General features: G+C 44.2%; 2 protein-coding genes across 2 annotated transcripts in view; one reads left to right on the top strand and one right to left on the bottom strand.

Moving 5' to 3' along the window:
- Nucleotides 1-6218: 6218 nt before the first annotated feature.
- On the bottom strand, nt 6219-17497 carry C18H2orf49 (chromosome 18 C2orf49 homolog). The gene is made up of 4 exons (XM_036167227.1): nt 17328-17497; nt 15223-15389; nt 10769-11144; nt 6219-8964 (listed from the first exon to the last, which is right to left on the bottom strand). The coding sequence occupies exons 1-4, from the start codon at nt 17424-17426 to the stop codon at nt 8908-8910; spliced, it is 699 nt and encodes a 232-aa protein (XP_036023120.1). The 5' UTR covers nt 17427-17497; the 3' UTR covers nt 6219-8907.
- Nucleotides 17036-24885, top strand: part of Tgfbrap1 (transforming growth factor beta receptor associated protein 1) — a 54290-nt gene continuing 46440 nt past the window's right edge. Inside the window, exons 1-2 of the mRNA XM_036167223.1 lie at nt 17036-17865; nt 19203-19401. The gene's annotated coding sequence lies outside the window, so the exon portion shown is untranslated. The remainder of the gene's footprint in view (nt 17866-19202; nt 19402-24885) is intronic.

The following is a 24885-nucleotide window of genomic DNA, read 5'->3' as shown; positions in this document are numbered from 1 at the left end:
CTTCATAACAGTAGCAAAACTACATGTATGAAGTAGTATTGAAATAACTTTATGGTTGGGGGTCACCACAGCATGAGGAACTGTGTATTCAAGGGTCACAGCATCAGGAAGGTTGAGAACCACTGGTTGACTGTCTTCTTACCCATCAGGTGAAGGCACAAGCAGCTGGAGGCCAGAGACAGCACCTAGTTCCTTTAACATCCTCAGCTCGCAAGGGAAGACCCACTGATGTGCGTGCGTGCGTGCGTGCGTGCGTGCGTGCGTGCGTGTGTGTGTGTGTGTGTGTGTGTGTGTGTGTGTGTGTGTGTGTGTGCATGTGCGCATATATTGGAGGAGTCAGGGTCACACTCTGTAGCAATCCTTCTGCTTTATCCTCCCAAGGGCTGGAATTACAAGATGGTCTATTGTATCGAGCTCATCTTCGGGATTTCGCCGAAGAGGAAAACACAGGCACACAGAGAACTCAGACTGTGGCAGCGGGCAGTGAAAGAGTCTCGCCTAGTGGCTGAACTAGGACACAGTGCACTACTTTGTGTACCTGACAATGCATTCCTTTCTCTTGAGGATGACAGGGTGGTGACTTTTCTCCCTCTTCTTTTCTTACGAAAAGATAGTATGATAAAGAGGCAGGTCCTACAAAAGGAAATACCTCTGTTCAGTAATGTAAGGTCAGTTTTTTTTTTTTAATAGGTCCAGGATGTCCTTTCTATTATTTTACTTTTGACAATATCAAGTGTGTATGTAATGTCTGAGTCATTTTTCACTCACCGTTTCCTCCTCTAGTCCTCTTCTTACTCAGCCGAACCCCAGGTCCTCTCCTACCTTCCTGCTAGAGTCCATCTAGTTTTATTAGGATTGCTCACATGAGCGATGTTATTTCCTCAGACAATTTACCAACAGCTACACCACTGAAAAAAATTACTCCCTTTTCCAAGCAGGCATTAATTATAATAGCTCCTCAGGGAGGGGTGGAGCCTTCTGAGCCCCTCATCCCCACATGATGGAATTCCGAGGGGCCTCACTGTGCTGGTAACTGTAACTGCTGATTTCATGGCTACATCAGCCATGTGCTGTGGTCGGAAGAGAGCGTTTCCCATCAGTCCTTCCTGCCCCCTTTTCGGCAGTGTTTGCTGGCATGGAGTGATATGGATGAGCAGTTAGGGCTGAGCACCCAGCAGTCACTTATTCATCATCTACTGCAAGGCCGAGAGCAGCACTAATCTATGGGTACAGACAAATGTTTAGAAGGCAGCTTGACACCACGAGCCTTTAGCAAAACTACAGGTTCTCCACTAGTGCTTAGGACTTTCCCACTGGCTTTTCAAGTCAGTGTCTGACTCTGGGTGATGTTTAATAGCATGTGAGGTGGGCGTGGTGGTTTAAATGAGGCATGTTCCCTAAAGTCTCTAGGATTTGGACACTTGGTCCCCAGTTGGTGGCCATCTAGAGGAAGTATGTCATTGGGGGTGGGCTTTGAGGTTTTATAGCTTCACCCCACTTCCGGTTCATTCTCTGCTTCCTGTGTGTGGACATAGATTTGCTCTTTCAGTGTCCTGCCTCTGCTGCCATGCAGCCCACCATGATGGATTCTTATTCCTCTGGAACTGTAAACAAAAATATACTTTCTCCAGAAGTTTTTTTGGGGCATAATGTCTTATCACGGCAACAGAAAAGTAACTAATACCACTATGGCTCCTCTGGACTTATAGCGGACTTCAGGTTCTACCACTGTCTCAGTTACTTTCCTATGGCTGTCATAAAATACCACGATCAGGACGACGTATAAAACATTTAAACTGATGAAAACAAGGGGCCATGAATGTGAAGGAGCGTGTGACGGGTCTATGGGAGGGTTTGGAGGAAGGAAATTCGAAGATGTAATTAAAATACAATCTCAAAAACAAACAAAACAGAAAGCATTTAGTCTGGTTTATGGTTTCAGAGGGTTAGAGTCCATGAAGGTGGAATGAAGAGACAGCTGAGAGTTCACATCGTGATCTACAACCCAAAGACAGAGAGAAGGAACACTGGGAATTGCAGGAGTCTTTGGAAACCTCAAAGCCCACCCCAGTGACATACCTCCTCCAAGACCACATATCCTTCCCAAACTGTTCACAGGGAAACCGATCTGTAATTCTCATCCCCTTCCCTCTCCGTGTGTGTGTGTGTGTGTGTGTGTGTGTGTGTGTGTGTGAGAGGGGGGGGAGAGCGAGCACTTATCTGAGTAATATTGGCTTCATAAGATGAGTTTGGCAGTGTTCCATTTCTTCTGTTATGGAATCATTTGAGGAGCATTGGTGCAAGCTCATCTTTGAAGGTTTGGTAAAGAATTGGCAGTGAATCCATGTGGTCCTGGGCTTTTCTTTGTTGGGAGACTTTTAAATTATTGTTTCTGTAACATTAGTTGTTACAAATTTGCTTGACTTGATGATATATTCTTTACTTAATTTTGGTGATACATTATGTACCCTAATAAACTTGCCTGAGGATCAGAGGACAGAGCCAGCCACTAGATTAGACATAGAATCCAGGCAGTGTTGGCACATGCCCTTAATCCTAGCATTTGAGATCTCATGCCTTTGCTTGGGGAAGACACTCGCCTTTAATCCCAGTAAGTAATATGGCAGGACAGAGAAAGGTATATAAGGCATGAGGAAACAGGAACTCTTTCTCTCTTGAGGCTGAGGATTTTGTAGAGGTTATGAACTAGTGGCTGGCTGTTCTGTTTCTCTGATCTTTCAACTTTCACCCTGATATGTGGCTCTGGGTTTCTCATTAAAACACCATCTAAGATTCAAACAACAGGTTTGTATGTGTCTAGGTGCATCCATTTCTTCTAGATTTTCCAGGCTTTTTTTTTTTTTTAAATAAATTTTCAAAATATTCCCTAATGATTTTCTGGGTTTTGTTGGATCCCTTTCATCTCTACTTTTATGAATTTGTGCATTCTCTACCCCCACCCCACCCTCAGAGGAATAAGAATCCATCATGGCAGCAGGGGCAGGGCGCTGAAAGAACAAATCTATGTCCACACACAGGAAGCAGAGAATGAACCGGAAGCGGGGTAAAGCTATCAAACCTCAAAGCCCACCCCCAGTGACATACTTCCTCTAGATCGCCTCCAACTGGGGACCAAGTGTCCAAATCCTGGAGACTTTAGGGAACATGCCTCATTTAAACCACCACGCCCACCTCACATGCTATTAAACATCACCCAGAGTAACAGCACTGACCAAGGCTTGTGTTGAAAGAGATAAAGGCCTGATTCAAGATGGAATAAAGGGAAATGCCCTCAGGCCGAGACCCCACCAACATAAGTGTCCAACTTGTAAAAAGGAAAGGCCTAAGGAACATTTTGTTCCTAAAAAGCAACACCAAAAGAAAGCTTCGACAATTGTGATTCTGTGGGGCTAGTCTCCATCCCAAGCAGGCAGTCCAACTTGTCAGTGTCCACGTGGTTCTGGCTTCAGAGTCATGAAGGACACACAAATAAATAGGCTGTAGAATTCCCCTCCAAGGTTAAGGACAGCCTCTAGGGCCAGGCCTGTAGCGGGAGAGTCCCTGCATGGAGGCCTTGGTGGGCCATTTCCTGAAGCTGTGAAAGTGAAGCCTGGGTTGTACTGGAGACCGTACGGTGTTGGAGAGGACAGAGCTATGGGACATCTGCTGGACGTAGCTGCACACAGGGAGTGGAACCAGCCAAGGAGAGAGGAGAATGTTCTAGGCAGCAAAGCTGGAAGGGAGGGGCCATCTAAGTCCTCTGACATCACACATGAATAGCATGAGCCTTAACAGGTCTTATTAATAAGATCAAACCTGAGGCCAGTTATTGGGGTGAACGCTGGAAGATCAGAGAAGCAGAACAAGCCACAGCTACCTCACCTCGACAGTTCCTCAGCTGGTCTTGTTTCCTCAGACTGCAAGCTTCTGTATCTTCATCCCAATGGCTCTTAGCTGAACTGTTGTTCGAAAGCCTGAATGCTTAACCAGCCAAATGCTTAACTAGCCAAATGTTTCTAGTTTCTGGTCCTTACGCCTTATATATCTTTCTACTTTCTGCCTTCACTCCCTGGGATTAAAGGCTGGATTTCTGGGATTAAAGGCCTGTGTCACCATGCTGGCTGTATCCTTGAACACACAGAGATCCGCCTAGCTCTGCCTCCCAAGTGCTGGGATTAAAAGTTTGCACCACCACCGCCCTGCTATGGCTTGCTCTGACCCATTTTCTAGCCACCATTTTTGGCTCTGTATCTAGTGGCTGTCTGTTCTCTGACCCCAGATAAATTTATTAGGGTGTACGATATTTTGGGGAATACAATACCAACATATATGTTCACGTCTGTCTCTTTCTTTCCTATTCTAATAAAACTCTTGTTAGTGGATCTTGTTGTGTTTGTGACATTTCCTCGCAGGGTGAGAGTGCCACCAAATAACTAACACTTGGTCCCCAGCTGGGGGAACTGTTTTGGGTAGGATTAAGTGGCCTTTTTAGAGGTGTGTCACTGGGGGTGCGCACTGAGGTTTCAAAAGGCCATGTGGTTATGTCTCAAGATATTAGTTCTCAGCTACTGCTCCAATGCATGCCTGCCTGTCTACCTGCCTGCTACAATGCTTCTCTCACCATGATGGCCATAGCCTCTAACCCTCTGAAACTGTAAGCCTCAAATAAACCTTCTAAAGTTGCCTTGGTCACGGTGTCTTACCACAGTAACAGGAGATGCGGCCTTGCTGGAGGAAGTGTGGGGTGGGGTGGGGTGGGGTATGGAGCATGGAGGTTACACAGACTCATGACATTCCTTCCCAGTGTGCTCCTCCTGCCTCCTGCTTTTGCTATAGGGTGTGAGCACTCAGCTGCCCCTCCTGCTACCCAGTGCCTGCTTATCTCCACTCTGCCTCAAGCATTCTGACTCACTGAAATTGTAAGCACAAAATAACTTGCTCTGGGCATGGTGTTTTATCACAGCTACAGAAAAGTAACTAAAACATAACCCAAAGCATAAGGTTTCCTCACATCTATACATTGATGACTGTATAAATTATTGGTTTACACCTTGCCATTCCATGTTCACTGGCCTACCTTCTCCACAGAATAAGGAACTGAATCACCTTGCTCAACCCTAGGATACACAATACCAGGTATTTAAAAATACAGAGGAACTCACATCTTTGTTTCTTTATTTCACAATAAGGAAATCAACTAAATTATTAAGCAACTGAAAAGATTAAACGCATTTCAGTTCATAAAACACACTAGTAAAAAGCAACCAAATGCAAGGAGAGTTTTGTCTCTGCTTTTTTGTTGTTCAAAATAGCAAATTACCAGAGTATTTTCCAAGTTACTTGACTTAGAACTTCAGTCTTCAAATGCAGTAAGTAGGTGAAAAGTTTCTGCACCCCGATTAAATCTCTCCGCCAGTGCAGCAATCCAAATCAAACCGAATTAGAAAAAGCCCAGGTTTAATGGGTAACGTACTCCCAGATGATTTTCTGCCCACCCTCCATGTCCCCCCAACAAGGAGACGGGGAAGAGAGACCAAAAAAGCATAAGTCTGTTTTCTGGTGTGCAGTTTAAATGCCCTGCGGGAGTGGTCGGTCTTGAGCAGTAGCCCTGAGGGAGGAGTAGTGTTTGGTGGGCTTTCTGAGACATGGCAGAGTTTGGAGAGAGAGAGAGCGCGCGAGAAGGGGGTGAGGGGCTGAGGTTGAGCTTCCACCAGAGCATTCCAGGCTCTTTGGGTATATGGGTGCCAGGGGCTGGGGTGGAGCTTCCACCACAACAGTAACATGATGATCCCAGCGAAGGAATTAGTCATTTCAGCTCAGAGCTGTGCTCCTAGTACTCAGGAGGTATAAACAAGCGGGCTATGGTGGAACCTGCCTTAGAAAAGCAGCCGCCCTCCCCAGAAGGGAATTCAGCTGTTGACTCCTTTGCCCGAAGTCTCTCAAACAAGTTTCTACTTTGTTGATCCCATTTATTCTTAGGGATACTTGAGGATGCACATCTTCATGTCAATCAAGGTGACTCAAACATGACATAATTAACTGCCGCCCTCTTGCTCACAGCAGGTGACTGGGCTGGACTGTTTGAATGGAAAGAATGCAATGTAGATAAGATTATGCCACACACAATGACACTCCCTGAATCAGTGTCTTCTGTCACATCAAGGAACAGGAGTATTTTTCCATCTGATTTGTTTTGCAAATGACAGATCTGCTCAAGATAATTTTATTCAGTTTATTTAAATAAGGACAAGGCTACTTAAAAGACTATACATACAAAAACCATACATTACAAGGTCAACCTTTTCTATACTGAATTACAAAACTCACACAAGCATTTAGTAAAAGCACACTTAAAAACATGTTGACCAATTAGTAATCTCTCAACAATGCTCAAGTTCCACAGCAGGACATAGAGAAAGCTCTAACACACCGGGATGATTTAATCTACTGGCAGTTTTACTTAATGTAAGTTTTTAAAAGGTCATTGCTGTTGAATGAGTCTCTACATCAGTTTTAAAACTGTCTCTCAAACTTAAGTCAACCAAAACAGAATTTCAAATGAGAACTTCAATTCTGATGAATTTCCATACCAGCAAATACAGCCTCATGGTAGTAGTGAGCCACTCTTCAAGACTCTGGCAGCTGTCTAGACTAATAAGGCTACTCTGGAAAACTATGCTGCTGTAACAGCCTTTGGGAAGCAATGGAGTGCCCTGATGCTGCAGGGTTCCAGACTGCAGGGTCCACACAGTGGTCTATGATCCCTCAGAAGTAAGAGGACTGGGGTTAGACTATCTCCACCCCTTAGTGAATGGAGCAAAGTCACAGACACAATGCACCTCGCAAAGCTAAGTCTGAAGCTGAGACCTAGAGGAAGAAGGAGAATGGGAGAGTAGGAGGTCCACAACAGGTGGGAGGAAAGAACAAGGCCAACTTGCTGACGGCAGCAGACATGCTGCCTCTGGTACCTCATAAGCTCCCCACTGACTCCAGCGCCATCCGTTTGCCAACCCAGTAATAAGAGCAGCTGGCCTCACTGGGACACAGAATGGACAGCATGTTAGTGAGTGAAGTTACTCCAGAATTGCTCACCACTCACAGTGAGTCCTTCTAACCCACATGGAAACACCACCTCAGAACGAGTCTCCCAAGGCTGCTTCTCAAGATTCCCAGCGCTTGGCACACTTCATTACAGCAAGGAAGCCAACTCCATCCCTTTAGGAGGCACAGAGCTCTGTGACAGGGAGTAGGTAATACACAGTGCATGGTGCAATGCTTCTCCACCTCTCAAACTCCATACAGCTCAATAATATGCTGCTACATGAGTGTAGAATGCTGAATGCTCATAGTATAAACTTCAATTTGAAGCAACAATGTTACACAGTTCAGCTGTTATTACCAACCTACTCTGTAAGTTAAATATACAAATTAAAAATTAATTTCACTGAGTAACTAAAAATAAGTGCCCACTGACTTAAAACTGTCAAATGGCTAACTCTCTCTTCAAAGAGAGAAATGCCGTGGAAGCAGAAGGGTCAACTGAATATAAAATAGAATGTGTCAGTCTACTCTAAAAGCTGCACTTTTCAAATCTCCCTTGACAAGTACAAATAGGAGCACAGTTCCTATCAACAATAGCCATTAATCAGCCCTGCAGATAACAATACATTTAAAATCTTACTGTAGCATCAACAATTCATGCAACACTTAATATGCATCAATTTTGTCTTATGTGTACAAATTTAGTCTGGAAAAAAAGTAGAACGCTAAAAAACTACAGGGTTGATGTCTAAGAACAGTACTTACCTGCAAGGCTGAATTATGTTTTATAAGGCTAGCTGATAACCCATCTAAAATGCTTGTTTTAACAAATCAAAGAAAGGAGATGACCCTAAGGCCTACCAACAAGGCAAACCACCAATCTGAAGATTATACATGGAAAAGGTATGAAGTATCTTTACTCTCAGTTAGAAATATAAAGGAGGGAGCAGATACTAGAAGTCATGGATGTAAAACAAATAGTATTTTCTCACTCACTTGCACTATACAAGTGGCTAATGCTATCTGCACAAAAGTAAAAAGGCGGTCAGTTAACCCTGCATGGGACAGCCCTGCAGGGAGCTGTATTATAGCACGTCAGCTAGGAGTCCACTTCTCTGCTGCACTCTACAGTGAATCCCAATTCCAGGGGCCTGACAACGACTGCCCACTCCACAGCAGACCAATAAGCACCTCCCTCCACCACTGTCACATCTTCTGGACTCTCCTAATGTCTAGAATTCTGGCACCCATCATGCCAAACTTTCTGCTGTCAAGTACCGCCTCTCACGTGATCACCCAGCCTGAAGACTTTGAAATCAGTCTCATTTTAAAAAGAGAGAACTTGGAAGAAATGGCTGAACTCACAATGAGACCACAAGACCTACAAGAAAAGAGTAGGCAGGATCCCTGCACGACAGAATGTTCTAAAGACACATGAGCAGCTTCTGCTGCTGAGAAGAAAGTGAGAGCAAACTCTGTCCCCTTCTGCCTTCAGGGGGACACAGCGGCATGAGCAACACCATCAACACACTTCCCTTGGCAAACCCTTCACGATGCAGGTGGCAATATTTACCAGAATACTGCCAATTGCTATATGCTTCTGCTTGGGAAAAGAAATTTATAAAGGATGTATACAAAGCTATATTAAAAAAAATTCTTCCCTAGTCGGGTCACGAAAGTCAAGACATTTTAAGGAAGGGAAGAAGGAATGGAGGGAGGGGGTTGGGAGGGAAGGGAAAGACTTTTATTTTTCCAAACCTATTTTAAACCTCAAGAAAATCCCACAGTAATCAGGACCTCAGTAAATACTGTGGACTCATCTGAAAACGGCAGCTGCAACTCTATTTACATTTCGGAGGCTTCCCTTCACGGCCATGTAACATGCTGTATCTTCCTCTTTGTTTCTGGAGGCTTCAGGTGATTCTGGAAGACAGGAGCAGAACCAGTTTACAATGGCAGAGATGCCTCAGAACAGCTCAAAGGAGCACACACCCAGCCCAGGTCTGCTACAGCTGCGCCAGTGCAGGAGCGCTGCTGCCACCTGCTGGGGACGGTGCTCAGACGAAAAACAAGTCTCTTCTGGCTCCCATTTGTCTGGTCCCGATTCTCAAATCTCTCTATCATCTACACACACACACACACACACACACACACACATGCATAGCCTGAACCTTATCCCACAAACAGCAGAACCAGACACTGCAGAAGGTAGAGGGATAGGCCTCTCTTGGCTTTCTAGATGCTCCTATGGTGATTCTAATGGGCAGAGCTGAGAAGTTTGGCAACTGCAAACTTGCCTCTTCCCCACCTGGCCCACCTCCTTCACTCTGACATCACAGCCTAAACTGCATGAGAAATGGTAACTAAATATTTACATTTCTAAAGTAATACCGATCTATATGTATCTACACATATGTACATATACACACACACACAGAGAGATTATAGCTGTGTAAATATCTATGCCTCAAAGGCTCACTCCCCATAGTAATCACATTTCAGATGTGGCTTATTCTTCTAACTTTCATCCCACATTCTCCTCTATCTCACAAAGGGGGTTAAAATAAGTACCGTCAAAGGACGGTCTGGCCACCTAACTGTAAGTCATGCACCTGTGACTTGTGTACAGAATCCAAGCACCAGACACTTCAATATGGCGGAACACAATGTATGTCAGAGACTCCCTTCAGAATTCTTCTAGCCTTCCAAAGTTAAGTAAATTGTTGCTTAGGAAAGAGCAGACTCTAGGGTAGGTTTAATGTAAGTACAGACACACTTAAGGCCTAGTCCCAAATACTACTGCATAAATATGCTGCCCCAGACAGTAGCATCCTCACTAACAAAGGAGTATTTAGCTTTTTAATCCCAAGACAGAGAGAACATTTTACAAAATCTACCTTTCTGCATTCATTTTACATAAAAAGAAATTCAGTGAACTTTCAAAAACAATAATCATTGTGGATTTTTAGATTCCAGAATTCAAATGTATGAGCAACAAGATATAAAAAACCAGGCTACTGCTGGGTGGTGGTGGCACATGCTTTTAGTCCTAGCACTCAGGAGGCAGAGGCAGGTGGATCTCTGTGAATTCGAGGCCAGCCTGGTCTGCAGAGTGAGTTCCAGGACAGCCAGACACAGAGAAACCCTGTCTCAAAACCAAAACCAAACCAACCAAAGACCCCAGACTACTGCAGAGTTCAAGAGCAGCAAGCGGGCCTTGCAGACTGTAAGTCAAATGATGTGTGTGCTCTCTTCCTCCTAGACACTGATGACCTGGAGATGCAGCTAGGGGAGATGCAGCACCCACCCACCCCGGAATGGCACTGACTGAGCTAGAGGGACCTCACCCTCTGTTCCTCAGCCCAGCTTGGCTGTACATGCTGTACTGCTACCAGCTGTACCTTCTGGGGTAGACCGAGAGGCTGCAGAGACTGGGGAGGTGAGGGAGCATTCTCTCAGGGCTTCAGTGGGTTCTGCTGCAGGGACTGGTCTCAAGGTGACGCTTTATATCATCATAGTAAGGAAAGAGGTGTCAGCTTAACTGTCAAAATTCCATGGTAGTCTGACATGGAGCCAAATTTTAAACTCTACACTGTTTTCAGATCATAATCCTCTAAGGGAAACAGAGTTGTTTTTAGCACCTCCTCCCCAATAAAAGGCAACAAGCACAGCTGGCTGACCTGGGGCTGCAGGGTAGGTACTCAATATGGAAGCCATCCATACTTACCGTGGCCTCAGCCTCTTCCTTAGGAGCAGCCCGCTTCAATTTCACGGGAGTAGTTCCAATAGGGGACAAAGGCGGCGACTTCACAGGACCCGAAAGACTTTTCCTATGTGTTAAGTCATGGTTCTGTTTAGTGTCATTATTATTGTGCTCCATTTTATTGTTCGTAGACAAACTGGAAAACAAGGCTAGGGGTGAAACCCCTGAAGAGGAATTTGGTAATTTCCGAAAGGCATCACGGGAAGAGCCTGTCTGGGCCGGAGGCTTGAGCCGGTCATCTGCTCCATTCTCGGTCTTCTTCACCTTGATGCTTGTGCTTGTGGAGCTCCCATCGAACACAATGAGGGGCCTTTTCCGCAGTCCGTCCACGGCAGTGCTCCTGAAATCAGAGATGTGCTCTTGAAAAGCACCTCACGGGCTGGCAGATCAGTGGACTGCATCCAGTCACAACAATAAGCAACAAGATTTATTGACCAGACTGTGGTAAAGGGAACTACTGGAAATAAGACTTCCAGGCCCAAAGAAACAATTTTCTAGTGCTTTCAAGTATAAAATATTTATTTATATGAAACTTCATTATATTTCATAAAAACATTACTTCTAAAATGATGGATGAGGTGTCCCTCATAGTCTTGGGAATTTGAGTGCTTGCTCCCCATTTGGTGGTGCTGTTTGGGCAGTTTAGGAGGTGTGGCCTTACTGGAGGAGTCCTCTGGAGGAGTTCGGACTCCTGCCATTCCCAGTTTATCCTCTTTGTCCCGCTGCAGTTCAAATGTGAGCTCTCAGCTAGCTGCAGCCTGTTGCCATAGCTCCCTGTCTGGGACTCATCCTTCTTTCTACAAACTGACCTTGGTGTTGTATCACACACATAAAAAAGTAGGTAATATAAATATTACGCAGCTGCACAATAAAAAGGAGCAGCTTATTGGTACTGCTATCCTGAACATGCAATCATAATTAATGATTTTTTTACAAAGAAAAACTATAAAACAGTATCAAGACTCCCACAGTGGTAGTTCACAAAGCAAAACCCTACTGCAAATGCCAAATGTCTCTAATGTCTGGGTACTTTATAATCAGTGATTAAAATATTTGTACATGAGATATGATTAGACCTCATGTCCAATGGTTAATTAATTGGTGCATCTCATTGCTCCAAAGCACAGGCCTGAATAATGCAGGAAATTATGAATATTTGTGGATTTAAACACATATAAGCATAGAACACATGGAATGAAAAACAAAGGTAAAGAAGATTTAAAATAAGAGCCAGCATAGGGCACTTTCAGTGAATGGAGCTTGTGGTATTGCTCTGGATGAATGATGGGGGAGTGATGAGTCAAAGTGAAGGCTGGGACTCTAAAGATGCTTCAATAAGCTAACTTATTGTTTACAAAACAGAACTACTCTATAAATCTGGTGTAAATGAAGTACATGGTGTTTATAGACCAAAGGAGTAGACTTGTATTGTAAAACACAACCTCATTCTTCATTCAGGCATGGTGAGGCCTCCATGCACACCCTCACCTTTGGTCACTTCCATTATCTGAGGGAAGCCATGTATTATGTGGCCACAACGCTCTAGTGCAGTGGTTCTCAAGCTTCCTAATGCTGTGATCCTTTAATACAGTTCCTCAGGTGGTGGTGACCCCTAACATAAAATGGTTTCATTGCTACTTCACAATTGTAATTTTGCTACAGTTAGGAACTACGATGTAAATATCTGTGTTTTCCAATGGTCTTATTGGAAAGGGTCCTTTGACCCCCAAATGCATCCAGACCCACGGGTTGAAAATCACTGGCTTAGAGACTTGTGAGTTTGCTCTGCTTCCTGTGTGGAGTTTGACACCGTGCCCAGGGCTTGCTACAGTGCTTCTCCTGTAACAATGATGGTCTCTTAGCCCTCTGGAGCCATATGCCAAATAAACCCTTCCTTCCATAAGCTGCCCTGGTCATGGTGCTTTATCACAGAAACAGAAATGCAACTAACACACTGTGGGATGGTCTTTCTGTACGCTGTGCATATGTGTTGCTACCACTGGTTAATAAAAAAGCTGCTCTGGCCTATGGCAGGAAATCCAAGAGAGACACAGGGAGAAGAAAGGTAGAGTTGGGCAGATGCCATCCAGACACACAAGGAGGAAGATGCCAGCAGGCTGGTAATACCATGGCCACGTGGCAAGACATAGATGAATAGAAATGGGCTAATTTAAGATGTAATAGCTAGCTAGCAATAAGCCTGAGCCATAGACCAAATAATAATTAATATTAAGCCTGAGTGATTATTTTATAAAAATGGCTGCTGCCCGGCAGGACTGAAACTTCAGTCTACACTAATATACTGTGTGTCAGTTACAAGTTACAACATTCCTCTGGATCTCAGTTTCTCCACAGAAAAAATTGTGAGTTCAACAAAACAGGATACTCCTAGGTCCTTTCAACTATAATGCTCTGGTTCAAGATTCAAATTGTAAAATTTTGTGTGGAGTTGCGGGTCATATGGTGCTGGGTATCAAACCCATACCTTGCACACTGTCTAGATAAGTGTTCTACAACTGAGCTAAACCTCGTCCCCCAAACTGCAAATTCTTAAAACAGAGCCAAAGATCTTTTCTAAACAATATCCAGGGGCTGTCATGAGAAGTTTAGCTTTGAAGAAAAGTATGATCAGCACTGAATTTTTGCTTATTACTAGGACAAGTGCCGGAATGTGCTAATAATATTGCTTGAATTTAAGAACTTAAAATGAAAGGTATATGTAATAGAATTCAGAGGCTTGTAAAAGTTAACACTAATGTGTAGCCTGTACTAACATGCTCAAAGGCAAGACTACCTCTGTATTTCTTCTCCCAAAAACTAAGAGCATACATATATCCAACTGCATTCATGCTTACCAGTCACCTCAGTTAAAGGACTCACAAGGGATCAAAACTGCTGATCAAGTTAGATTTACACCCTCCCTCTCTCCCCAGCCCTCCAATCCTTCCCCTGCTGTTCTAGTGCATTGCCTATGACAGTGCCTTAGGTAGAGAAGGCCCCGGTAACTGATTAACACCCTCACTCATTAGAGCAAACACTCAAGGATCCATTGCCTATGACAGTGCCTTAGGTAGAGAAGGCCCCGGTAACTGATTAATGCCATTACTTGTTAGAGCAAACACTCAAGTATCTTAGAAGGCCATCCTCTCGATGCAGTCAGCAACACTCACTAATCAAATGTAATTTTCTTTTTAAAAATAATTTGCTTATAGTTTTATGATATTTCTTCTGAAACTTAAGTCTTCTAAGAATTAAACGGTGGTACCTGAATTTAGCCAACAGACTCTTCACTTCCACATCAGTCAAGTCTTACCTGACTCATCTTTTTCCTCAAAGCCAGCAAGTTCGATTGGTTCTACCTTCAAAATACATCGAGATCCTAGGCCATCAAATTCCCTGCTTTAGTCAAAACTATCATTTACCGCCTGGATTATAGCACGGCCTTCTTCACTGAGCTCCCTGATACCATCCTTGCAACTCCCCATCTCAAATTACTTCTCAGTACAGTAGGGAGGGTGATTCTGTTAAAACACCGCCTGGGGGGAAGGGGTGGGGGGAGATGACGACACCGCCATCACTACTTCAATACCTTCTCACAGCAGCTTCTCATCTCAGAGTAAAGCCAGAATCCCTTGAATCTACAAACTTCTCTTGATCCCACACTCCCTACCATTCCTTCATAGTACATGTTTTACCTCGATCTCTTTCCAGATCTAGACCTGATACACTGCAGGCAAACTGCTGATCCGGGTTCTCAGAGAGTGGAGTAACAGACAAATCTCTACTTCTTATAGGTCTTTCTACTGAAATGTCACTCTGTAGTGAAGTAGTTGCTGACCACTTTACCAAAAATTGCCAATTCCTATCCATGGTTTACCTGTCTCCACAGCATACATTTACCTTAAGTTCCTCTCAACTAAAACATGAAAGAAGGGATGCTGATATTGTCTGCTACATTTAATAGTTACCAAATGAATGTCTGTTTTGTTGTGTTTGTGTGTTTGTTTGTTTTTGCCTAAGTTTATCTGATGGGAAAAAATGAAAACAAAACCCTTCAGTCACAAAGGATTAGATGTAATCAGGAAACCTGGTGTAGTGTGTAGCCATCCCAGCCTTGGCCTGGAAGTTCCAACCCCGACTGAGGCTTCGGTAATGGTCATGCCCACAAGGCAGGGCTGAGGGAGGAAGCTGAAGACCCAGGATGGAGAGGAGAGGTCTCTCTTGGTTCCGGGACCTTAGATGCTGGAGGTGGACCAAGCAGAGTTCTCCAGAGAACACCGCCGGACTGCGCCATACCTTTGCCAGACCCTGCAACCTATCCCTTCATTTGTAAGCTACCCCTCAAAATAAAACTCCCTTTTAACTACATGGAGTGGCCTTAATAATTTCACCAATAACCTGGAACCACTAGAAAGTACCTTTTGGTCTCAATTTTCACTTCATGCTGTTCTCTTCTCTTTTCCATCATCTTCCCCCATCTATTCTTTGGCAAATCCCTCTGAGGCAATGGGATGGCATGCTGGACGTAAAGGTCAGTAAGGTTGTCCTTGTTTACTCTTACGTCATTTTCAACAGCTATGTTCTTCTGTGGGAAAGGAAACAAAAATTATCTCAAAACGTCTTCCATTTAAAAACGACCTATCTGCATTACATGGTAAAAAGCATTATGAGTAAATAAATTATAAAACTATTTTCACATCCCTTTAAGAGTCCTAGACGGTATTATTAAGTAGAATATTAAAGACACATTAAACTCTATAAAAATTAAGTTGGTTCTTATCTTAGAATGGCCACGTGCCCTGACTGTTGAAGACTATTGCCCATAACTGTTAGCCAACTCTAGTGGTAGAGGACCATTACCACCACCATCATCTCAATCTAAAGGAAAATGGGGCATTATTTGAGGAAAACGGATAAAAGGAAGCATATCACCCAATTCTGTCCATAAGCTACTTTGAGTATGATCATCATAGTCAAACTGGTGGGATAAGATCTAAGTCTCACCCTGTGTTTTATTTCTCATGTTTCTTTAATGTGGTGGGTGGGTACTTGCTTTTTTTCTTTTTTTGATGATGGGGACTCAACCTAGTTCCTTTAAGTATGCTAAGCACTGCCTTTACCATGGAGAACCCCCACTCCAACACACACACACACACACACACACAGTCTCCTGTATAGCTTTTTAAATGAGCTTATACTACTGCAGAAGGAAACTGAACTCCCCATTCTGCTGACAGTATCAGTACACCATGCCCCACCACATTTTCACCATTCAACTCATTGTTCAACAACCCATGCCTAAATAACCCCAATCTCTCTCATTCCACAATTTCCTCTCAACCTCATGAAGTACAATAATGCAAAACACACAAGAAAAGCTGGAGAAATGTATGTTTTGTATAACTGAAAAATCAATGCCAACTAACTAGTTTGACTCCATTTTTAAAATATTAAACCATCTTATTCCTCTTTCATAGAGTGGATTGCTGACTTCTTTTTTCCTCTCGGAGCTGAGGACCGAACTCAGGGCCTTGCGGTTGCCAGGGAAGCGCTCTACCACTGGACTGAGCTAAATCCCTAACCCCTAAGATTGCTGACTTCTTGAATTCAGTCAGGGGTGGGAGTACCCTGAAACTCTTGGGCAACATTCCCAGAGGAGTTTATTTGTTTGGAAAGCACTGAAGAGTTGGCAGCGGTGCTTAAAAGTGCTGTCAATGGGTCAACAGCAAGAGCTGGTTAAAATGCGGTTTTAGGGCACATGCGGAACCCACTTAATGAGAAACTGACGGAGCTCAGTATGTTTCAATAAGACTTCGATAATCCTGGTGTGCTTAAAAGCTTGAGAACCACAGGTTAAAGGTCACCTTTAAAATAACGTATGGAGAACTTCAGTTAATTAGAGAAAATGACTCGGTAGTTAGGGGAAGAAAAATCTCATAGAAAACAAGACGTGCTACATAAAACCCCAGCGAAACTTTCAGCCATTTGGATAAGATTGATCACATTTTTCTTTGATGTTTTGCCTATTAGGTCACACCAGCTGGTTTAAAAAAAAAAAAAAAAAAAAAAGCAAGCACATCACATAGAAAGCCAGGTAGGTGCCTTAAGTTCGCCTAACGGTGACCATGTCCATAAGGATCTTAGGAAGTGAGCCCATCTCTCTGGGACTCAAGTTTCAGGCTCTCTAAGGGAGGTGAAAAAGCTGTGCTACAGATTCTTTCTCAGATGCTCTGGATCCAGCCCTGACTGCACCAGACTTCTCCCCTCCCTGTCTCTTCTCCCCAGTCCCTCTCTTCCGCAGGCCGTTGCTTGCACAGAGGCAGCGGAGATCGTCTGGGACGCCCTCTCCGAGCTAGTGAGGATTTTCCGGGGGTGCCAGCCACTCTTTCGACATTTCCTTGGGGGGACTCGAGCGAGGTAAGCCCCACCGGATCTGTGTGGGCGGGAGCGGCCACGAGCCTCCCGCAGGCCTGCCCGTCCTCCCGGCTGCCCGTCCGTCCTCAGTCGGGCCCGAACGCCCCACCTGCTCCAGGGTGAGGAGGAGGAACTCCTGGGACAGCAGCTCAGGGTGCAGCAGCAGCTCCGCGTCCGTGCAGCTGCGACCGCCCACATCCCCCGCCATGGTCGTCGCCAGGAGACCCCTGGCCGGCTACCCACAAGGCACCGCGGCGGAAGCGTCCCGGAAGTGACGACATGCGGGGCGGGACTCCGGTGTCACTCGGCGCGCCCGAGACCTGATGCTTTCTGTGGGGCTGGCATCCCAAGCTGACGCACCTCAGTCTAGAGGACCGACTTGGGGTGCCGAGCTCAGGAGCGGCCCGGCTGGGCCGCGCCGGAAACACCGAAGGCGAAGCAACCCGAGCCGGCCGCCATTGGTCGCACCTCCTGTGACGTTTCATGGCAGAGGCCGCAGGGATTCTCCGGACTTTTTGGAGAGACTGAATCGATCAAGAGGGCGGATAGCCCTGACCCCGATTGGCATGGTCACGTCTGAAGCCATCCTTCTTTTCGCACTTTACGATGTCTCAGTCGTTTGTTGCCTAATCTCCCTTCTGCATAAAGTAAGCCCAATAAGTCCAGACCCTAGAATTCCTTTCCTGTAACCAACCCCCGCACCTCGGACGTAAGGAGCATCAAGTATTGTTCCACTGAAATGATACTTTAAACCAATCAGCTCACAAGTGAAAAATAACAACCAGCGGAGAAGGTGGTAGCGACACAGTTACTCCTCAGAACAGCCTGATGTATTACTAGAACGCTTGTTTCTCGATTGAGGAAAATGAGGAATAGAAAGGAATAATTGGAGATCACAGACTGACAGTGGCGAAGAATCAAGTAACTTGCCTCTGCGCTTACTAATAATTACAATGAAGTAACAGTTTTTACTTTAAACGAAATATTGTAGGCTTCAGCTGTGTTCTAATAATTGCGAGAGAAATCTGTTCTGCTTCTCTTTCATTATTCGTGGGAAAGAGAGCCCTCGAGTTTTGCACGTTTAAAAGTTGCACTTCATACGTGTTTTGAGCACATATTTTGTATGTTCTATAATATATCATTTTATTGGAAACCGTTGCACTGTCTGTGAAAATCTGAACAACTAGGAGGTTGTCAAAAATAAAGGTGCTGGGGGAAAAATAGGAATGAGATAAAGCTGAGAGACATCTTCCAAATTTTTCTAGTTGTCTATGTGATACTTTGGGGGTAGAAACAATTTCAGAGCTGGAGGAAAATTAAAAGTTGTTGCCTAAAAAATATCCAACTCAGTGCTTTTATTTTTGTCTTTGGGAAGCCGATCTAAAAGAGACCTAGTGAGCTATCCTGAAATGAGCAGTCTTAAAGCTGGGCTGAATGTTCTGAATTGGAATTAAGTGCCTTAGCTATGCGATTCTATATTCAAATTAACTTTTATATTGCCATATAATAATGAAACCAGTGTGGGTGGCGTCATTTTCTCCATTTCCTTCACTGGGAGGTCATTAGTGGCTAAAGTAGCTGTTCTGCAGAGAACCTGTACTTGAAACCAAACCCAGTTTTCATTACTGCAGTCACTGGGTGAGGTGGTCTCTTAGCCTCAGTTCCTTCTTCAGGAAACAGCTCAAGAATGACCTACATGGGGATAATACATGAGGGATATGTACTTGTAAAGCTCTCTCTGAGTGATAGTAGAAAGTTACTGGTCATAGAATGCAAAGAAGGAGAAGGGGGGCCGGTTTAGGAGTGGGCCAGCCATGGGTTATAACCCCATTCCCACTGTCACGGAGGACAAGTACTTCCTTTCCCTTACAGTTTTTTTTATCTCTGAGATAAAATTATAATCTTTTTTATCTCTGAGATAAAATTATAATCGTCTCATAGTGTTGTAAGGACTACATCTAAAGTATGTCAAATGCCTTTCCAGTTTTTTCCACCTGGATGTTTGAAGCCTGTTGATTGACACCATGGGAGAGATGTAACAAGAAGGCAGTGTATGGAGCAGCAAGTTTAATAGTTTAGAAATGCAGTCCCAAGCCTTTGCTCTACTCCTTATCCTGTGGCTCTCTGGACCCATCACCCAAGCTGAAGCTTCAGACTTTTCATCTACAAAAAAATTGTGACAGGTAAGAGCTGGCTTTTTTTTTTTTTTTTTTTTTTTAACCTCTCCTGGTACCCAAAGTACTTCCTGGTTTAAAATAAATCCACTAGAACTATTCTAGGTACATCGAATGCAGAAACCTTAGGGTAGGATAAATTGTAGTGTGTGTGTGTGTGTGTGTGTGTGTGTGTGTGTGTGTGTGTGAGAGAGAGAGAGAGAGAGAGAGAGAGAGAGACAAAGAACGAGAGAACAAACTGTAATGAGTTTCATATGCATCCTTTCTACCTCCAAGGGAAGGAGGTTCTTGTTGACAATACCCACCTACTTCTGCCTAGGCAGAACCTCTATAGAGTGGCGCTCTAGGGAGTCTACACTTTCTCAACTGTGTGTCATCGGAGTTTATTTCTTAGGCTAGTGAGAAAGCCCCAGGATGGGAATTTTTAAAACATTTTGTAGGGCTGGAGAGATGGCTCAGCGGTTAAGAGCACTGACTGCTCTTCCAGAGGTCCTGAGTTCAATTCCCAGCAACCACATGGTGGCCCACAACCATCTGTAATGAGATCTGGTGCTCTCTTCTGGCATTCAAGCATACACACTGGCAGAACACTGTATATATAAGTAAATAAATAAATCTTTAAAAAAACAAAACAAAACAAAACATTTTGTAATCATACTTCAAATATGTCCAGGCAGAGGGGCTGCGTCAAGATTTCAACCACACGACAGGACAAAGCTACCAAAACCAAGCCCCAAGCCAGGAGCCAGGAATGGGAAGACCAAAAACCAGAGTGGAAAAAGACTACCTCGGGCTGTGAGGACCTCATGCCTCTGGCATCTCCTCTTGACATGTGTGTTTCCAATCTAGATCCAGACCAGAGGAAAATCTACCATGCCAGTGAGAATATTGTCACTATAATATGAAGGGACAGAAATAAGGTTTATTCGCTAACATTCTGATTTGGCAACTCTAAAGAACAGAGATGAAGCCAAGGGGAACCAACTAACAATGGGTCTCATGTCACCCTAGTAAATAGTGACTAAGGCAAGTTCACTATATTTCCATTCACTCCCTCACCAGGGTTACTAGTATGCATCATGTTGTATTTAGTTGGTTCTCAATAGGTTTTTGTGGCCAGGATGATGACACATACCTTTAATCTTAGCACTTGGGAGGCTGAGCTTGAGGCAAGTCTGGGTTACACAGTGAAACTTTGTCTGAAAGCAAAAGTAATAAATAAAAATATTTGTAGGATGAATAACTCAGGAGAAAAATATTCTATAAGAACTTTGGTTATTGATTCTGTTTGTAGATAAAGTAATACTTAAGATATTATGCTATAAATATGTATGTATTTATTTACTCTATGGTTTTTTTTTTTTGCCTGCATTTATGTTTGCACACTTTATATGTACCTGGTGCCCATGGAGGCCAGAATAGGGCATTGGATTTCTTGACACTGGAGTCACAGATGGTTGTAAGCTGCCATGTGAATTCTGGGAATGGGACTTGGGTCCTCTGTAAGAATGGCTAGTGTTTTTTTAACTACTGACTTGTCTTCCTAGCTACAAAAAAAAAGTGTTATTTCTCAAAAATGTATCTAAGCTTAAGGCAAGGAGCTTCAAGATGAAATAACAGTTAATACAGTACTTCACATTCTGGATTTGCGTTTTTAGCTATTAATATTTACTCCATTGTATAGTTTTGGCTTCTTTGTCAAAAATCAGGTGTTCATATGTGTGTGGATTAATGTCAGGGTCTTCAATTCGATTCCATTGGTCCGTATGACGGTTTTTATGCCAGTACCAAGCTGTTTTTATTACTATAGCTCTATAGTAGAGCTTGAGGTCAGGGATTGTGATGCCTCCAGAGGTTGCTTTATTGCACAGGATTCTTTTAGCTATCCTGGGGTTTTTGTTTTTCCATATGAAGTTGAGTATTGTTTTTTCCAAGTCTGTGAAGAATTGTGTTGGGATTTTGATGGGGGTTGCATTGAATCTGTAGATTGCTTTTGGTAAGATTGCCATTTTTACTATGTTAATCCTGCCTATCCATGAGCATGGGAGATCTTTCCATTTTCTGATTTTCTTTCTTCAGAGACTTAAAGTTCTTATCATGCAGGTCCTTCACTTGTTTAGTTAGTGTTATCCCCAAGATATTTTATATTACTTGTGGCTATTGTAAAGGGTGATGTTTCTCTGACTTCCTTCTCATCCCTTTTATCATTTGTGTATAGGAGGGCTACTGATTTTTTTTTGAGTTGATCTTGTATCCTGCCACTTTACTGAAGGAGTTTATCAGCTGTAGGAGTTTCCTGGTAGAATTTTTGGGGTTACTTATGTATACTATCATATCATCTGCAAATAGTGAAAGTTTAACTTCCTCTTTTCCAATTTGTATCCCTTTGATCTCCTTTTGTTGCTTTATTGCTCTAGCAAGAACTTCAAGAACTATATTGAATAAATATGGGGAGAGTGGTCAGCCTTACTGGAATGCCTTGTTTGGCATTGTTACTGTTTCTCATTCCCCGGAACATGGTAAGGATACTGAAATGACTGGTTTTCCTATAACCCCGGTGTCTTAGTGTGTACAGACACATTGATGAGTACTAGATGGCTTCCAAACACCAGAGACATGTTTCTCACAGTACCGGAATCTGGGAGATCCAAGGTGCTGGAGAATTTGGCATTTAGTGAGCATACTTTCCACAGAGATCGTGACATCTCACCATGTCCTCATGTGGCACATGGCAGAGAGGTAAAGAGTTCCACTTCTTTGATAATCCCACCCATGGGCTTAAGCCTAAAGGCTTTACCTCTTAATATTGCTATACTGGGGAATATATTTCTGCAGGAATTTGGGGACCTAGATACATTAGGATCAAGGCACTTTTCTCACAGGTCACTTATTTTTGTTTCTCTTGGTCTTCAGCTCCCAGCACAGTGCCTTACACAACCAGAACTATTAAGTTCCTGCTGAATGATTCTTAGGCACTTCCTACCTGAGCTCCATGGTCACCGAGCCTCTGAAGCATGTTATTTTTTACCTTATGATTTGGTTAGGTAGGTTTTTCTTGCACGTACATTCCCTAATTTAGTGGTTTTCAAAACAGGAAGCTCCCTGAGACAGAGTCTGAGTTAGCCCCTGGCATAGCACTTGGCATGAAGGAGCTGCCCAGGAAGTAGTTGATTGAGTAATAACTGAAAATTTATTTTGCTAGAGCTAACTACAAGTAATGAATATGTGTATATATCATTAAATGAGCTAATATTATACAATAAAAGCTCTTAAAACACTACGTTTACTTTTAAAATCATAAATATAACTTTGCTTAAACTAGTCTTTAAAAGTGATGTCCAAACTGTTAGATGTTAGCTAATCATCAACCATGTTAGCTAGATTCTTAAGAATATATACATGTTAGGATAAGAGAATATTAGCATTAAAACCCTCTGTAGTTAGTAACATTGTTGTGTGGTAAAGAACATCTTCAACATGAACAGGTTCCCAGTTTTACCCCAACATCACTAGTAAGTGTCTTTTAAAGATACTTTAGTGCATTAATGTTGAGCATTAAATCACCCATTTTTGAAACTGGCTGAGTGCTTTCTATATGCAAGAAGACAGAACAGAGAGCTTGGTAGTATTGGGGTACACAGCACAAGACAGAGGATACTCAGTTTTGGACGTGTTTCAACTGTTGAAGCATGCAGTTGTATTTATGAAATGTGTCATTTTCTTTAGTCTTCTGTCAGAACACATCTTTTACCATTTTGTAAAATATCATTATAGTGTTTGATATGGGCCCAGGGCTTTCATTTGAGGGGATAGCGATGACTCAGCAGTTAAAAGTGCTTGCTGTTCTTACATAGGACCTGAGTTTGGTTCCTAGCATCCACCTGGCTCACAGCCATCTGTAACTCCAGTACCAGATCTGATGCCTTCTTCCAGCCTCTGTGTGCTCCTGTACTCACATACATACATGCAAGCAAAACATTCATACATATACAAGTAAATTTATAAAATTTATTTGAAAACCAGGACACTATATTTGTTTTTAAATGGACCCAACAGAAACAGCGAAGAATTTAATTAGCTTATGAAGATATCTAAGCATGTTTCATAGTCCAGGCATTCCCTAAAGGGAGCCGTCGACAGATTTGTGATGTCCATGAATCAGTATGTCCCAAGAACAGATATTCCAACGATAGAGCTTCCCATTAAAAAAAAAAATCCTGTGGTGAGCCTTCTCGTAAAGAAAATAATTGTTTCTGATTTACCTCTGTTTTGATAGTATGCATCTTCACTCCCGAATCATCCAGAGGGAATGCGAAAGTTGCTCCACAAATGAATCAGTGGAACTTATTAATTTCTTTGGTTACAAACACACCCTGTTATTGGATTCTGAGTTCTTGCTCAGATCCTTACTAGCATGAGATTCAGGACAAGCCATTTACCTCCTTGCCTCAGTAAAATGGGGAAATTGACGTTTGTACCTCATAAGGGAACAACAAGGTATGAACTGCTGGACAGCGCTGAACTCAGGGTCTATAATCAGTCAGTAGAGGTCCCCTCAGAAGCTGGTCTTTCTAGGCCCTCCTCCCTACGCACGCGCCTTCCTCCTCTGAAACAAGGCTACAGACTGGTATGTTGCCACTCTGGGGGCTTGGGGTGGCATCTTTCCTACAAACTCTGGGGACAGGGCCGTGGGGGAGGGGGACCCTAAGCCACCTCCATAGTGGGTTGTCAAGTCAGGGGAAACAGTTGGAGAAACCTGGCTGGTTGGTCGGTTTATTCGTTGCCCATAGCACTGATGACTCTGGAGGGGCTTCCTAACCCTTCATCAGGAAACTGGGTTTTGATTCTATACGGAAGAAGGATCCTAGGATTCTTCATCATGGCTTGACACAAAGGAGTGGCCACTGATGGACTGCCCTAAAAGAAGTGGGTGGAATCGCCCCGGGACTCCCAGCAAGGAAGGAATTGCTTGCAAATACGCTCCTCCCCTCCGGGACTTGGGCTCCATCTGGCCGGACTAGCCGTGGGCCTGGGAACGGTCAGGCCGTGCCCCCAGCTGGCACACTGCGGTCCAGGAGCCATCCCCACTCGCAGGTCGGGCCCGGGCTGTCAGTCCGTCCACGCGTCTGTCCAGGAGGCGTTTCTCCGAGCCTCCACCCGACCAGCGCTGCCGTGTAGTAGCCGGCCATGGAGCGGCAAGCGGAGAAGACGAGGCGGCGCTTCCTCCGGGCTGCCCAGGCGGCCGGCGGAGCCTCTGCCCTCCCGGGGGCGGCGGTCGGTCGGGGTCGGCGCCGCCTGCGCACTCGCCGCCCGCGCGCGCGCTCGCCCTTGGTCCGGACCGCCGAGCCCTGACGCGGAGCCCCCCAGCGGCGGCGCACGGCGGCCTGGGCACCGGCGAGCGCCCGCCCTCCGCCGGCGCCGGGCGGCGGCCCACGTGACGGGAAGCGGCGGCGGCGGCGGCGGGGCCGGCAGCCCAGGAGCCGCGGCCGGAGC

Source organism: Onychomys torridus, chromosome 18 (assembly GCF_903995425.1).
Source record: "Onychomys torridus chromosome 18, mOncTor1.1, whole genome shotgun sequence".
Classification (NCBI taxonomy): Eukaryota; Metazoa; Chordata; class Mammalia; order Rodentia; family Cricetidae; genus Onychomys; species Onychomys torridus.
This window is presented reverse-complemented; position numbering and strand designations above follow the sequence as displayed.

Bases quoted from the DNA above. Each gene is read 5' to 3' on its own strand.
- C18H2orf49 (XM_036167227.1), bottom strand. From the start codon at position 17,426: ATGGCGGGGGATGTGGGCGGTCGCAGCTGCACGGACGCGGAGCTGCTG. The intron at 11,145-15,222 runs GTACTTTCTAGT...CTCTGATTTCAG, and splicing joins GTGAAAATTGAGACCAAAAG to GAGCACTGCCGTGGACGGAC. The intron at 8,965-10,768 runs GTAAGTATGGAT...CCTGTCTTCCAG, and splicing joins AGGAAGAGGCTGAGGCCACG to AATCACCTGAAGCCTCCAGA.